We start from the raw sequence: 13210 nt of genomic DNA on the forward strand, positions 1-13210 counted from the left end.
GGTTCCGAATATGGTGGAGAGCGGGGATTGAGAGGATGGGGGACTTGTTCATAGAGGGGAGCTTTCCGAATATGAGTGCACTGGAGGAGAAGTTTGCATTGGTGGGGGGCAAAGAATTTCGATACCTGCAGGTGCGGGACTTGCTGCTTAGACAGGTACCAACCTTCCCACTCCTGCCGCTAAGGGAGATTCAGGACAGGGTAGTTTTCAGAGAATGGATATGAGAGGGGAGCGTTTCTGACATTTTCAGGAACTTATGGGATCAGAGGAGACACAGACCGAGGAGCTGAAGCGAAAGTGGGAGGAGGAGCTGGGAGGAGAGATAGAGGAGGGCCTTTGGGCGGACGCGTTGTGTAGAGTCAACACGACCGCAACTTGTGCCAGACTCAGCCTGATTCAATTCAAGGTCGTTCAGCTGGCTCACATGACGGTGGCCCGGATGAGCAGATTCTTTGTGGTGGAAGTTAGGTGCGCAAAATGTGCGGGAGGACCAGCGAACATGTCCAAAGCTGAGGAGATTTTGGCAGGGGTTTGCTGATGTCATGTCCAAGGTATTAAAAACAAGGGTGGCATTGAGTCCAGAGGTGGCGGTTTTCGGGGTGTCGTAGGATCCGGGAATCCAGGAGGAGAAAGAGGCAGACGTTCTGGCCTTTGCTTCCCTGGTAGCCCGGAGACGGATATTATTAGCGTGGAGAGACTCAAGGCCCCCGAAGTCGGAGACCTGGCTATCGGACATGGCTAGCTTTCTTGGTCTGGAGAAAATTAAGTTTGCCTTGAGAGGGTCACTGTTAGGGTTCGCCCGGAGGTGGCAACCATTCATCAACTTCTTCGCGGAGAATTAATCGTCAGTAGAGGTGGGGAGGGGGGTTAGGTTAGCGTAGATTAGGGGGTTAATTACTGGTGGGATCTGATGGGGAGGGAGGTGGTATTTGCACTATGTTTAAATTTCATGTACATTGTTTATATTGCTGCTGTTATAATGCCAAAAAAAACCTCAATAAAATGTTTATTAAAAAAAAGGAGGTAGAAGATGTGTGAGAATGTTGGGGGGGGGGGGGGGCAATCATGTTCATATGTTTTGGTCCTGTCCAACGCTGGAGGATTACTGGAAGGAGGATTTTAGGGTAATCTCTAAAGTGGTGCACGTGAAACTGGACCCAGGCTCTCAGGAGGCCATATTCGGGGTGTCGGATCAGCCGGGGTTGGAAACGGGTGCGGAGGCAGATGTTGTAGCCTTTGCCTCGTTGATCACCCGAGGGCGGATCCTGTTGGGATGATGTTGTAGCCTTTGCCTCGTTGATCACCCGAGGGCGGATCCTGTTGGGATGATGTTGTAGCCTTTGCCTCGTTGATCACCCGAGGACGGATCCTGTTTGGATGGAGAGCAACCTCTCTACCCTGTGCACTGGCGTGGCGGGGGGACCTGTTGGAATCCTTGACTCTTGAGAAGGTTAAGTTTGAACTGAGGGGAAAGGATGGAGGGGGTTCTACAATTCATGTGCATTATTTATTCTGCACTTTCGAGAATTGGATGGATAACATCGAACATTGGGGCGGGGGAGTTGGGGACTATACATGTTAATGGTGACGATGGGTGATTCCTGTTTGTTATTTGTTTATATTAACACGCGAGCTGCCTTTTGGGGGGGCTTTGTTGGGAGGATGGGATTGCTGTTGTTTATATGGGGATTGACATTGTATTCGTTACTGCTTATTGTTTATTGTTGGTGAGTGTAAATTTGGGAGAGAATGTGAAAATGGAGAATAAAAGTATTTTTTTTAAAAAGAATAGCAAAAATTGGAAAATGTACTTGAATCGCCACCCCCTCCCTCACCACCCAACAAATCCCGAATTCAGGAATATAATTGTAGCATTTCAGCTGAGATCAGATAACTCACAGATTGTGCTCTACATTCTAGGAGTTAAGTGAACCCAGCATGTTCTTGTCTCTATGACTCAGTTACTCGCTGGGTAACCTTAGTGAAGCATGAATCAGGAGGTGAATATGATTCCGGGAATCTCAATAATATAACTATTGTAATAGTGTGAGATAAAGTTTGTTAATAGATTATTCCCATGTGTTTCATTGGCAGTTTTAATGCAAAACGGCCATTCAGACCATAAGTTGTCTGGTTCAGTGACAGTGGCAATGTTACAGTTTTTTTGTGATTGTAGCTAGGAAGAGTATCCATGGGTACATGAATATCAGATGGGGACAAGATTGTGGTTAGCTGTTAAGACTTCAAGGATTGAAATGCTTGCCAAAGTAAGGTTGGTTAGTTTACAATGGTCACTTGTGTTGGTTGGAACAACATCCAGCATCAAGCAGAAACCTGAAAGAAACTAAATATTGTATTCGTCTGATAACTGCATCCTTGTACCTGATCACAAGCTGTATGCATTTGGACTCTTGGAAGCTGTTTGATAGTTCCTCTTCCCAAAGCCTCTTTCTTCCTCTGGGCACTGAAGAGCTGCAATTCTTTCTTTTCTTCCTCGCTCAGTGATTGACAGTAACGCACCTAACAAAATGATAAGAAACCTTTAACCTGCATCAATTAAACCAGTTCTGAAGCACTTAACTCAGAAATATAGTACTGGATGAATTTCCAATGGGTCCATACTAATTGCAAATGAATCAGATCATCATGTCATTTGGATAACATGAATAATCACTGGGACAAATGTGTGTTAATTAATGAAAGCCAGCACAGATTTGTTAAGGGCAAATCATTTTTAACAATCTTGTTTTTTGATGAAGTAACAGAGAGGGTGGATGAGGGTAATGCGGTTGATGTGATTTACATTGACTTCCAAAAGAAGTTTAATAAAGTGCCACATAACAGGCTTGGCAGTAAAGCTAAAGTCCATGGAATAAGATTCAGTAGCAAGTGCTCAAGAGACAGTAGCAGCATGGATGGGAAATTGACTGCGTTAAAGGAAACAGATTTTAGTTGTGAACAGTTGTTTGTTGAACTGCAGGAAGTTATATAGTGGGGTTCCCCTGGGGTCAGTGTTAGGATCTCTCCTTTTCTTGATATATATTATCGACCTAGAGTTGGGTGCACAGGGCATGATTTCGAATTTTGCGGATGTCACAAAACTTGTACTGTGAACCGTGAGGAGGAGAGTGATAGGCCTCAAGACAGCATAGACAGGATTGTGGAATGAAGGGACATGTGGCAGATTAAATTTAATGCAAAGAAGTGCGAGATGATATTCGAGGAGAGGCAATACAAAATAAAGGATGCAATTCTAAACAAGAGCAGGAACAGAGGAACTTTGGGGGTATATATACACAAATCATTGAAGATGCCAGGGCAGGGGGCAGCACGGTGGTGCAGTGGATAGCACTGCTGCCTCGCGGCGCTGAGGTCCCATGTTCGATCTTGGCCCTGGGTTACTGTCCGTGTGGAGTTTGCACATTCTCTTCTGTGTTTGATTGGGTTTCGCCCCCACAATCCAAAAGATGTGCAGGGTAGATGGATTGGCAATGCTAAATTGCCCCTTAATTGGAAAAAATGAATTGGGTACACTAAAATGTAACAAAAAAATTAGATGCCAGGGCACATTAAGAAAGTTTTTAATAAAGCATAAGGGTTCCTAGGTTGTATAAGTAGGGCATTGAGTACAAAAACAAGGAGGCTTTTCTGAACCTGTTTAAAACACTTGTTCAGCCTCAACTTCTTTTATTGTATTCCGTTCTGGGAAAATGTGAAGGCATTAGAGAGGATGCAGAAAAGATTCAGAGAATGGTTTCAGGGATGAAGAACTCTTGTTCCGTAGATGGTGGGCTGTTCTCCTTGAGGAAGAGAAGAGTTCAGAGATTTAATAGAAGTGTTCACAATCATGAGGAGTCAGGACACAGTAGTTAGAGAGAAACTGTTCCTATTGGCAGGATGAGAGAACATCGATTTAAAGTGATTGGCAAAAGACGTAACAGTGGCATGATGACATACGTTTTTACACAACGAGCGGTTTGGATCTAAAATGCACTGTCCGAGAATGTGTTGGAGGCAGATTTAATTCCGGTCTTCAAAGGAATATTAGATCACACACACACACACACACACACACACACGACAGTCCGCCACCCAACCCTTCAATGCCGAGTTCCCGCCGGCTGAGAGCAGGTGTGGACAGCGCTGGCGGGACTCGGCGTTTCCACGACGGCCGCTCGGCCCATCCCGGCCCGAGAATCGGCGGGCCGGCCACGCAGAGTGGCCCACGGCCGGCAAAGCGGAGAATCGCGTGCCGGCATGGCGCAATTCATGCTGATCACGGGGGTTCTCCGGCCCCGGGCTGAGAGAATCCTGCCCAGGGTACTGGGACTAGGTGAGTTGCTATTGCAGGGAGCCGGTGCTTGGGCAGAATGTCCTCCCTCTGAACTGTAATGGTTCCATGATCATTGGGGGGGGGGGGGGGGGGGGGGGGGATAGGATGAAATTACTAACTTGATTTTGGGAGACATGGTAGAGTCCGATTTCGCTCACTTCAATGAAGCTATAATTTTAACGTCTATTTCTGACTTCTGCTCCCTACTGCATCCTGGGGTGCTCTAGCTCCCTCCTTTGTTACCCTTGCATTCTTGTTAAGGGTATCTTTAGGATTCACTTTTTCGATCTGTGCTCCCATAACTGTTATCAGCTCTACAATCTCTGATTTATCCTTCCCAAGCACCATTGCCCTCCCTTTCCTATGTTGTAGGCACAGTGAGGTTGTGTTGCAAAACCGCAATACTTTTTTTAAGCAAGTGTGCAGGACAGCACAAAAATGCCAACATTTTTTTTTTTTTAAGGGCATCTAGTCTTTGTTTTTCTTTCCTGCAGCCAATATGTGGACCAGGCATGCTTTAAGGCATCTGTTGGTGTGACTGTGAATTGTAAATCAGGGAATATCCATAGCAATCTGCAGAATACTCAAATTTCCCATGTTGAAGGGTCCCACTTCAACTCAGCACTCCCAACATGCCAAATATAGAGGGCTCAGTGAGGTAACCTCTGCTAATTTGTGGCATTCCATACATGTGGTCTATTAAGGAAGATCCTTCAGCTATCAAATTTGAATAATATTGAAATCCCCTTGCTCACTTCCAGATTTTAAAAGCCCACTACGGAAGTTAATTGTTATAGACCAGAGGTTCCCAGGTTTAGTCCCCAGTCTATGCAAGCAACATTAACTGCTTTCAGCTGGGTTGGTGCAGAGGCACCAAAATTGATCAGCACCCTGGATGGGAAGGAAAACCAAGCTAGGCAACATTCTCTGTTTCTCAGCCAATAATTTCCATCCAGTGACACCTGGTGAATAGTGGTCAAGGAATGACAAGAATAGCTTTCTCTTTAATATGCTGCAAGGTTCACTAGCCTACCAAAGCATACCGTCTAAAGTTAATTACATACAGGAGCCAGCTACACAAAGTAGCAGAGGGCTCGAAATGGCATAGGAGGATTTGCTTTGCAACTGATGTTAAGTTGTAAATTCGGAGAGAACACCCTATTGCCATAAAGCCAGAGCACTGGGGACCCGGGTTTGAATCCCACCTCAGCAGATGGTGCAATTTGAATACAATAAAATCTTAAATTACAAGTCCAGTGATGGCCATGAAACCATTGTTGATTATTGTAAAAATCCATCTGGCTCACTAATGTCATTTCGGGAAGGAAATCTAATGTCCTTACCCGTGGCTCCAATGTGGTTGACTTTTAACTGCCCTCTGAAATGGTCTAGCAAGCTATTCAGTTCAAGGGCAAATAGGGATGGGCAAGAAATGCTGGCCCAACAGCGACACCCACATCCCATGAAAGAATAAAGAAAAAAAAATCTTAGTAGATTAGGTTACTAATGCCTACTTAGAAATTCTAGGTTGGATTTAAAGGAGAACGTATGCAGTCATATTAGCCCAACAGCAGCTTCTGATTAAAGAGGGACATGTGAGCTGTGAATGCACTTTTCAGAATATTAGCTGCTCTAATACAGGCAGTTAGAAACAAGCTGGATTTTTTTTTTTTTTTTTTTAAAAGGCAGAGGCCCAGCCAAAAGACACTTAAATGACTAAAGAAGAAAGACTTTAAATAGAAAGGGATAATTGTTAGCAGTCCTTTACAACCAAAGACCCCTGCCAGAATGCACATTTCTGTTTTATTACAAGGCCTTTTGTAATTGTGAATTGCAGACTGGATTAAAACATGAGCTGTGGCTTATTTATTCAAGAAAGAGTCCTCCTTTCTGACAAGTATACAGGAACACAATGCCTCCTTCAAGTCCAAGAATCTCACTGCACCAGTGCATTCTGTTTCTCCCTCTCCACTCGTAGTAATGTTCGGAATTTAAAGCACAAGACGACAGTTACAACGTGGCAGAAACCAGCATAAAAGTAACTAAAAGTGAGGCTAAATACAAATACAATGAAGGTAACACGAGAGGAATCTTACTAATAAAAAGCACAAGAAATGTTTGCTTCAGAGCAAATAGCCAAACAATTCAAAGTTTGCAGAATACAATTGTGTGTTTGGGGATTCCTATGACAGTTGTAAAAAACATTTGGAGTACCCAATTCATTTTTTCCAACTAAGGGGCAATTTAGTGTGGCCACTCCATCTACCCTGCACATCTTTAAGTTGTGGGGGCAAAACCCACGCAAACGCGGCGAGAATGTGCAAACTCCACGCGGACAGTGACCCGGAACCAGGATGAAACCTGAGACCTCGGCGCCATCAGGCAGCAGTGCTAACCACTGTGTCACCGTGCTGCCCTCTCCTATGACAGTTTTAAGCATTTTACACTAAATCTGGTTCCCCACGAATGGGAATTTGCCTTTCACTCCCTTATCGATAATGAGCCAATGAATGCCTGGCATGTGTGAATGGTGCTTTTGTTTTTTTAAAAAGATTTTTATTACCTCATTATCATGGGGTGGCAGTTGGTACAGAAGCTGCTTAATTCTGTGTTTCTCCCCAGGGCTGTTAACGTAAGGAACCTTGTCTTCTGGCAGGCATGAAAAATATAGCTGTACCTGTATTTCGGGTCAAAAAGAAGAATAAATGCACAACTGAAAGTCAAAGTCAGCCAACAGAGAAATGCCCCAATATAAAATGGTTAATCATATCACATTATCTGCAGGTTCCATCAGTTTCTTCCACTGGTCATACATCAAAAACTGGGAGCATTCCCATAAAGCAACTTCCAAATGTATTTAATTATTGATATATTCAAAATGTAATCGATGATTTACGGGACTGGTGTGATGTTACACAGGAGTCTGACAGGATTCATGTTCCATTGACCATTATGTGGATTAGAGATTATTAAATGTGATAAAATTAGATTACTTCAAATATGACCAGTGCGAAAGAGCTGTAGAGGTTCCATTCTGCAATGCAATTTGCGGTGACAATTAGAGTATTGTAAATTATGCACCATTAATGTGGTTATTACCCCTCTCTGCCCCTTCCAAAGCTGTTTAACACAGTAGAAATTCTGTATTTCTGTTAGCAATTACCCATGTTAATGTGTGAAGTTGCCCCCAAAAAACACTGCACACAAACCCATGGGCAATACAGATTGAGCAAACTTAAAAAAGAGAAGGAGCGTGTTCAGTTTTCTGATCTCCCACAGGCAAAGCTCATCCAAGCAAGTTGACTTCATTGCTTCCATGTGTTTCTGGGATGTGGCTGAAAGAAATTTCTTCCAGCTTTGGGTTCCCGCCATCATTTTATTAGACGCCAGGTTCACTAATTGTACAGCCACTAATTTATTAGTACGGCATCTGGTACAGAACCATTCCAATCAAAAGTAATGGCTGGTAATTGGAAATAATTATTTGCAGGTCACCTTAAAATGGGGCTTTATAGTTGAACACCTCTTAACTGGGAGTCTCCATACTGACTCTTGTGCAGAAAAACAAAGGAGATAACTCCTACTCAGAATCAAATTCAGCAGAGGATGTTACTTTAAACAGGCTGAAGATGGTACTATTATTTCACCTCTAGTACGCAGATGAGATGGTTCTGATTGGAAATTTCTAACCCAGAAAGATCCATAAAATTATTCCTGGATACTCCCATCCCTGACACAAAGTGTATTGTTACTTCCCATAGCTTCTGTGGGACATTTCTTAATATTGTGAACTTACATTAGGAGTACAGTACACCTGAATTAATGAGATATTTAACATGGAAATTAATATAAAGGCATTTTCTTTTCACTTATGTTTCAATCAATTCCCAAGGGACAACATATTGTTATTAGAATTTATCAACAACCACACAAAATTAAAATGCATCTCTGTCCTGTATAATTATTAACCAAACATTAATGCCCAATTACTGTTAACGTAACAGAACATTAGTCTAACTCGCAAATCTTCATAACTGATGAAATTCTTGAACCACCAGATTTAATGTAAGTGATCGGATATCGAACCATTGATTACAACTGGGGCACTTCAATTTAGTAGGCTTCAGCTGTACTAATAGAACGTAATGTTCATGGAAGAATCTGCAAGTAGGGATGTGGGGAGGGAGGATAACAGATGAGGCTGCAGGAATGGATGAGAGATCCACACTGGTTGATTTCATAAGCAGTGCTTTTGATGGAAAAATCTTAAAATGCTGTAAAAACGTTAGCCAAATCTGCATCTGTATTACTCGCAGACTGTAATCAAATTTTTTTTAAATGCTTCCTAGAAATACATAGAACTTAAGTTATGGGAGCAGTAGTTAGCCAAGGGGGCCCTTTGGGCATGCTCTGGGATTCAAAAGAACAAGGCTGCTTCTTCTGCCTCAACTTTACTTTTGTGGTGGCACGGTGACGCAGTGATTAGCACTGCTGCCTCACGACACCGAGGACCCAGATTCTCCCACAATGGGCTGAATTTTACATGCCTCTCATGGGAAGGAAAACAGGTGGGCAGCCTTTGGCATGCTGCCCTAACCCGATCGTGCCCCCAATCATGATTTTACGGGTGGCAGGGTTGCCATTTGTGGTGACGACTGCCTGTGGTCCAATTGAGGGCTTTAAGTGGCCTCATCCTGCCGCCCTTCTGATATGACAGGCAATGTGAGAAGCCTGCACCCAACATGTAGCACAGCAGGCGTAACCTCAATGGACTGCTGGTCAGTGAAAGGCGTCTTGCCTCCTCCCTGGGCCACCTGTGTCAGCCGGAACCCCTCCTACTTTTTCCCTCCCCATATCCACCCTTCCACCAGCCCGGCACTGCACTATCCAGTACACCCTCACCTCCCCTTGATCTTGGACCTACCAGAATATTCAAGTCTATTGCTGAACACCACCTCCTTCGGCCACCATCAGCAGCAGCGGTGACCACCGCAACTGCTTGGTACTTCCGGTGTGCAAAACTGTCAGCCTCTGATTGGCCAACAGCTGTCTAACACAAGATGTCCTCCTGTAAACAGATGAAAGTCCTGCCTCATACTAATTAAAGGGGCAGTGGCGTAGTGATATTTTCATTGGACTAGTAATCCAGAGACCCAGGATAATGCTCTGGGGACCTGGGTTTGAATCAGGGCAGTTGGTGGAATTTGAATTCAATAAAAATCTCGAATTGAAAGTCTAATGGCGACCATGTCGATTGTCGTAAAAACCCATCTGGTTCACTAACGTCCTGTAGGGATGGAAATCTGCCACCCTTACCTGGTCTGGCCTACATGTGACTCCAGACCCACACCAATGTGGTTGACTCTTAAATGCCCACAGGGATGGACAATAAATGCTGGCCTAGCCAGCGATGCCCACATCCCATGAACTAATAAAGAAAAAAAATAATTACAGCAGGATGAGCCGACTAAGCAGAGGTGTGGGGTGCCCACACTCAAGTGTAAAATCCAGCCCAACATCAGTTTTTGATTAGCTGCCAATAATCCAATTGCAGTTCTCCATATTGAGCTCTCTTGCTAAATATATTGCGCCACCGTGCCGCCCCTCGAAGTCTTAGAGGAACTTTAAAAATGTTTTTTGGGTCCTGATTCCGGGATTTCTAACTCCATTTCCTGTCTATGCAGGTTTTGGATAAGCTTTAAAGAGTGCAGGCTGCTTCCTGTCAAGTCTTCCGGCAAGCCTAATTTTATATGCTTGGTTGAGAGCCCAGACATCTATTAAAATAAAAGATCACCTACTCCCCAGAGTAAACATTGCTTGATTGACAGCTCAGGTTAGCTCATCTCTGCAACCATTTTCACTATGTTGGTTGAAACAAGTATTTGAGATTTATGGTTTTTAAAACTTCAAAGGGCCTGGATGATTGGTACTTTTATTAGATTAAATTGTCTAGAAATTCTTTTCAAACATAGGATCAAAGATGTTTCAAAGCATTTTTATGCATCCCAATTTATATTGTGGTGTTCATTGGTTCTAGAAAATATACAGTGGGTCAATGGGCATGGAAGGGCTTGGCAATAAGGGGCCACGGAGTGGGTGGTAAGACACAAGTTTGGCATAAGGGGCATGAGGAGACATGTGAGTGGGTTGAAGGGCAGAACTTGGATTGGCGGGAGGACCATGAGGTGACAGGGACTGGGCTTGGGGAATGTAAAGGGGATGTGAGAGCTGTGATGGGTCTTTTTTCTCTGGGACAAAGTACCATGGCATTGAGGTCTACCTTTTAAAGTGTCGCCTCGGCACCCGACCGCCACCTATTAGCTAGTCCAACTCCAGCTCGCATCCGGCTGCAGCAATGAATATCCTACCTTGGGATCCCAAAGGTGGAGGGCTGAGCCTGGAATTTTCTCAAACTTCCCCTACCTGCCTCAAGGATGAAAATCCAGGTATTAGGAAGGGAATTTCATGAGTTTAGGGCCGATGTAGCTACGGCATGGCTACCAATAATGGGGTAAATGAAATGCAGAATGGACAATGGACAAGAACTGGAAGTATGCAGAGTTTTTCGCAGCTTTGAAGGGCTGGAGGCGATAACAGGGATAGAATGGGGTGAGGCCTTGGAGGGACTTGAACACAAAAATTAGAATTTTCAATTTGAAGTCTTAGACCTGTTAGCAAATGAGGCTAGTGTAATGCTTACCAAGTTACATTGGTCAATAAATCACAGTACCCAGACCACATTTAGAATAGTGCACAGTTTTGTTCTCCTTATTTAAAAAAATCTATAATTGCATTAGACGCAGTTCAGAGGAGGTTCTGTCGACTGATTCTTGATACGAGCGGTTTTGTTATGGAGTAAAGGTTGGGCAGGTTAGGTCTATATCCATTGCAGTTTAGAAGAATGACTAATGATTTCATTGAATCATATCCGATGGAGACTTGAAAGGGTGTTTGCTGGGAGGATGTTTCCCATGTGGGACAGACTGGAACTAGGGGATACAGTTTAAAAATAAGGGTTCTCCCATTTAAGATGGAGATCGGGCTGGTTTAGCTCAGTGGGCTAGACAGCTGGTTTGTAATGCAGAACACGGCCAGCAGCGCGGGTTCAATTCCTGTACGAGCTTACCCGAACAGGCGCCGGAATGTGGCGACAAGGGGCTTTTCACAGTAACTTCGTACTTGTGACAATGAAAGATTAATATTATTGATTAGGGGAACATTTTCTCTCAGAGAGTTGTTAGTGTGTGGAACACTTTTTCCCCTCCCGAAGAGACCAATGTAGACAGGGTCATTGAATATTTTTAAGGCTGAATTGGTTTTATTTTTGATTGACAAGAGAATCAAAGGTATGGGGGAAGGAAGAAAAATGTTGAGGTCACAATCAGATCAGCCATGGTCTTATTGAATGGTGGAGTAGGTGTGAGGGGCCGAATGGCTTCCTACTGCCCCTAATTCGTAGTTTGTATGTTTGTTCATATGTACTGATGCACAATTCCTTAAATACTTGACTGGCGTTTAATAGGAAACAAACCAACTGTAGCCAAGTGAATGATTCAAGAGGAAATGAAAGGTCTAGGCCAGAAGAATCCTGATCCAGCATTATGTAGGCAAATTGACAACTGGCTCAAGTAGAGCAGAATTTGATACAAGAAACATTGTCAGCAAAACTTCAAAAATTGGCCACATCTTCACCAGCTATAAATAAAATGTGAAGGAAACTTCCTTTAGTCGGGACCGTTTATCCAGGGAACTAAATTGTTACATTGAAATGTAACTATAAATCACTGCCATGAAAAAATATACATTTAATGATTGTCTCATGTCTCAATTTTTAAAAATTTCAGCTACAATTTGCCCCTCCTGTCTTTTTCCATTTTTCTTCATTTTCATACATCTGAGAGCAGAGGGAAAGATCTGCAAGGGTGCAGAGGGGTATGTGCAGGTGGGTTAAAAGATCAGAAGTTGTCAGAATGTTTGGAAGCTGGCAGGAATCCACTGACTTCTGCATTTGACCTGAAAACATTTGTTTGTGTGTAGGAAACCCCTGTGGGACAGGCAGGTCTGAAATTTGAACATGTTAAATGGCAATGAACTGCACCTTTAACCCCGAATTCTATCTTTAACTTTCTGCATGTGTTTCTGGGGATTCTTGGAAGTTGCCAGCTAGAACAAGGCAAGAAGACAGCTGGGATTGATGGGGCTGAGCAATTTACAGACAAGAAAAACTTTAAATACTGAGATATGACATCTGCTTACTGCATAAGCAGCAAAGCTAGACAGTTTGCTTATTGGACTTGATTGGAGAGTGTATTTTCACTACCTTGCAGAAGATTTCCAAGATATTGGAGATAATTTTGGTAAACTTTCATCTCATATCTGCACTTTCCCACTGTCAGCTTTCAAACAGCAAGGGAGCCTCTTAAACTCTACCTTGGACTCACCTCCACCCTATCCCCGCATCTCCACCCTATCCCTGTAACCCAGTAATCCCACCCATTCGTTTTGGACACTAAGGGCAATTTATCATGGCCAATCCACCTAACTGCACATCTTTGGACTGTGGGAGGAAACTGGAGCACCCAGAGGAAACCCACGCAGACACGGGGAGAACATGAAGACTCTGCACAGACAGCCACGTCACTGGGAATCGAACCCAGGTCCCTGGCGCCGTGAAGTAACAGTGCTAACCACTTTGCTACCGTGCCACCCTATTGCGAGAGAGCAGCAACACAAAACAATTGCCAACCGTTACCCTATAAACAGTGGCAGGGTAGTATTGTAAAGGCGGTACTAAAGTTGTTATTTTGAAAGATTATTTTCTTAGGTCTATGATTATATATTTGATGCATCATAAATGTATCAAGCTAGTTTTCTAAA

General features: G+C 43.6%; 1 protein-coding gene across 9 annotated transcripts in view; it reads right to left on the bottom strand.

The window, feature by feature from the left end:
• LOC140396159 (prickle-like protein 1) overlaps positions 1 to 13210 on the bottom strand; it is a 225527-nt gene that overhangs the window by 26237 nt on the left and 186080 nt on the right. For all 9 annotated transcript variants that reach the window (XM_072484404.1, XM_072484398.1, XM_072484397.1 and 6 more), the window contains 2 exons: positions 6897 to 7010; positions 2383 to 2520 (listed from right to left, as the gene is read on the bottom strand). In XM_072484404.1, coding sequence (XP_072340505.1) covers positions 2383 to 2520; positions 6897 to 7010 — 252 coding nt within the window. The remainder of the gene's footprint in view (positions 1 to 2382; positions 2521 to 6896; positions 7011 to 13210) is intronic.

The sequence above is a fragment of the Scyliorhinus torazame genome, chromosome 19 (genome assembly GCF_047496885.1).
Source record: "Scyliorhinus torazame isolate Kashiwa2021f chromosome 19, sScyTor2.1, whole genome shotgun sequence".
NCBI lineage: Eukaryota > Metazoa > Chordata > Chondrichthyes > Carcharhiniformes > Scyliorhinidae > Scyliorhinus > Scyliorhinus torazame.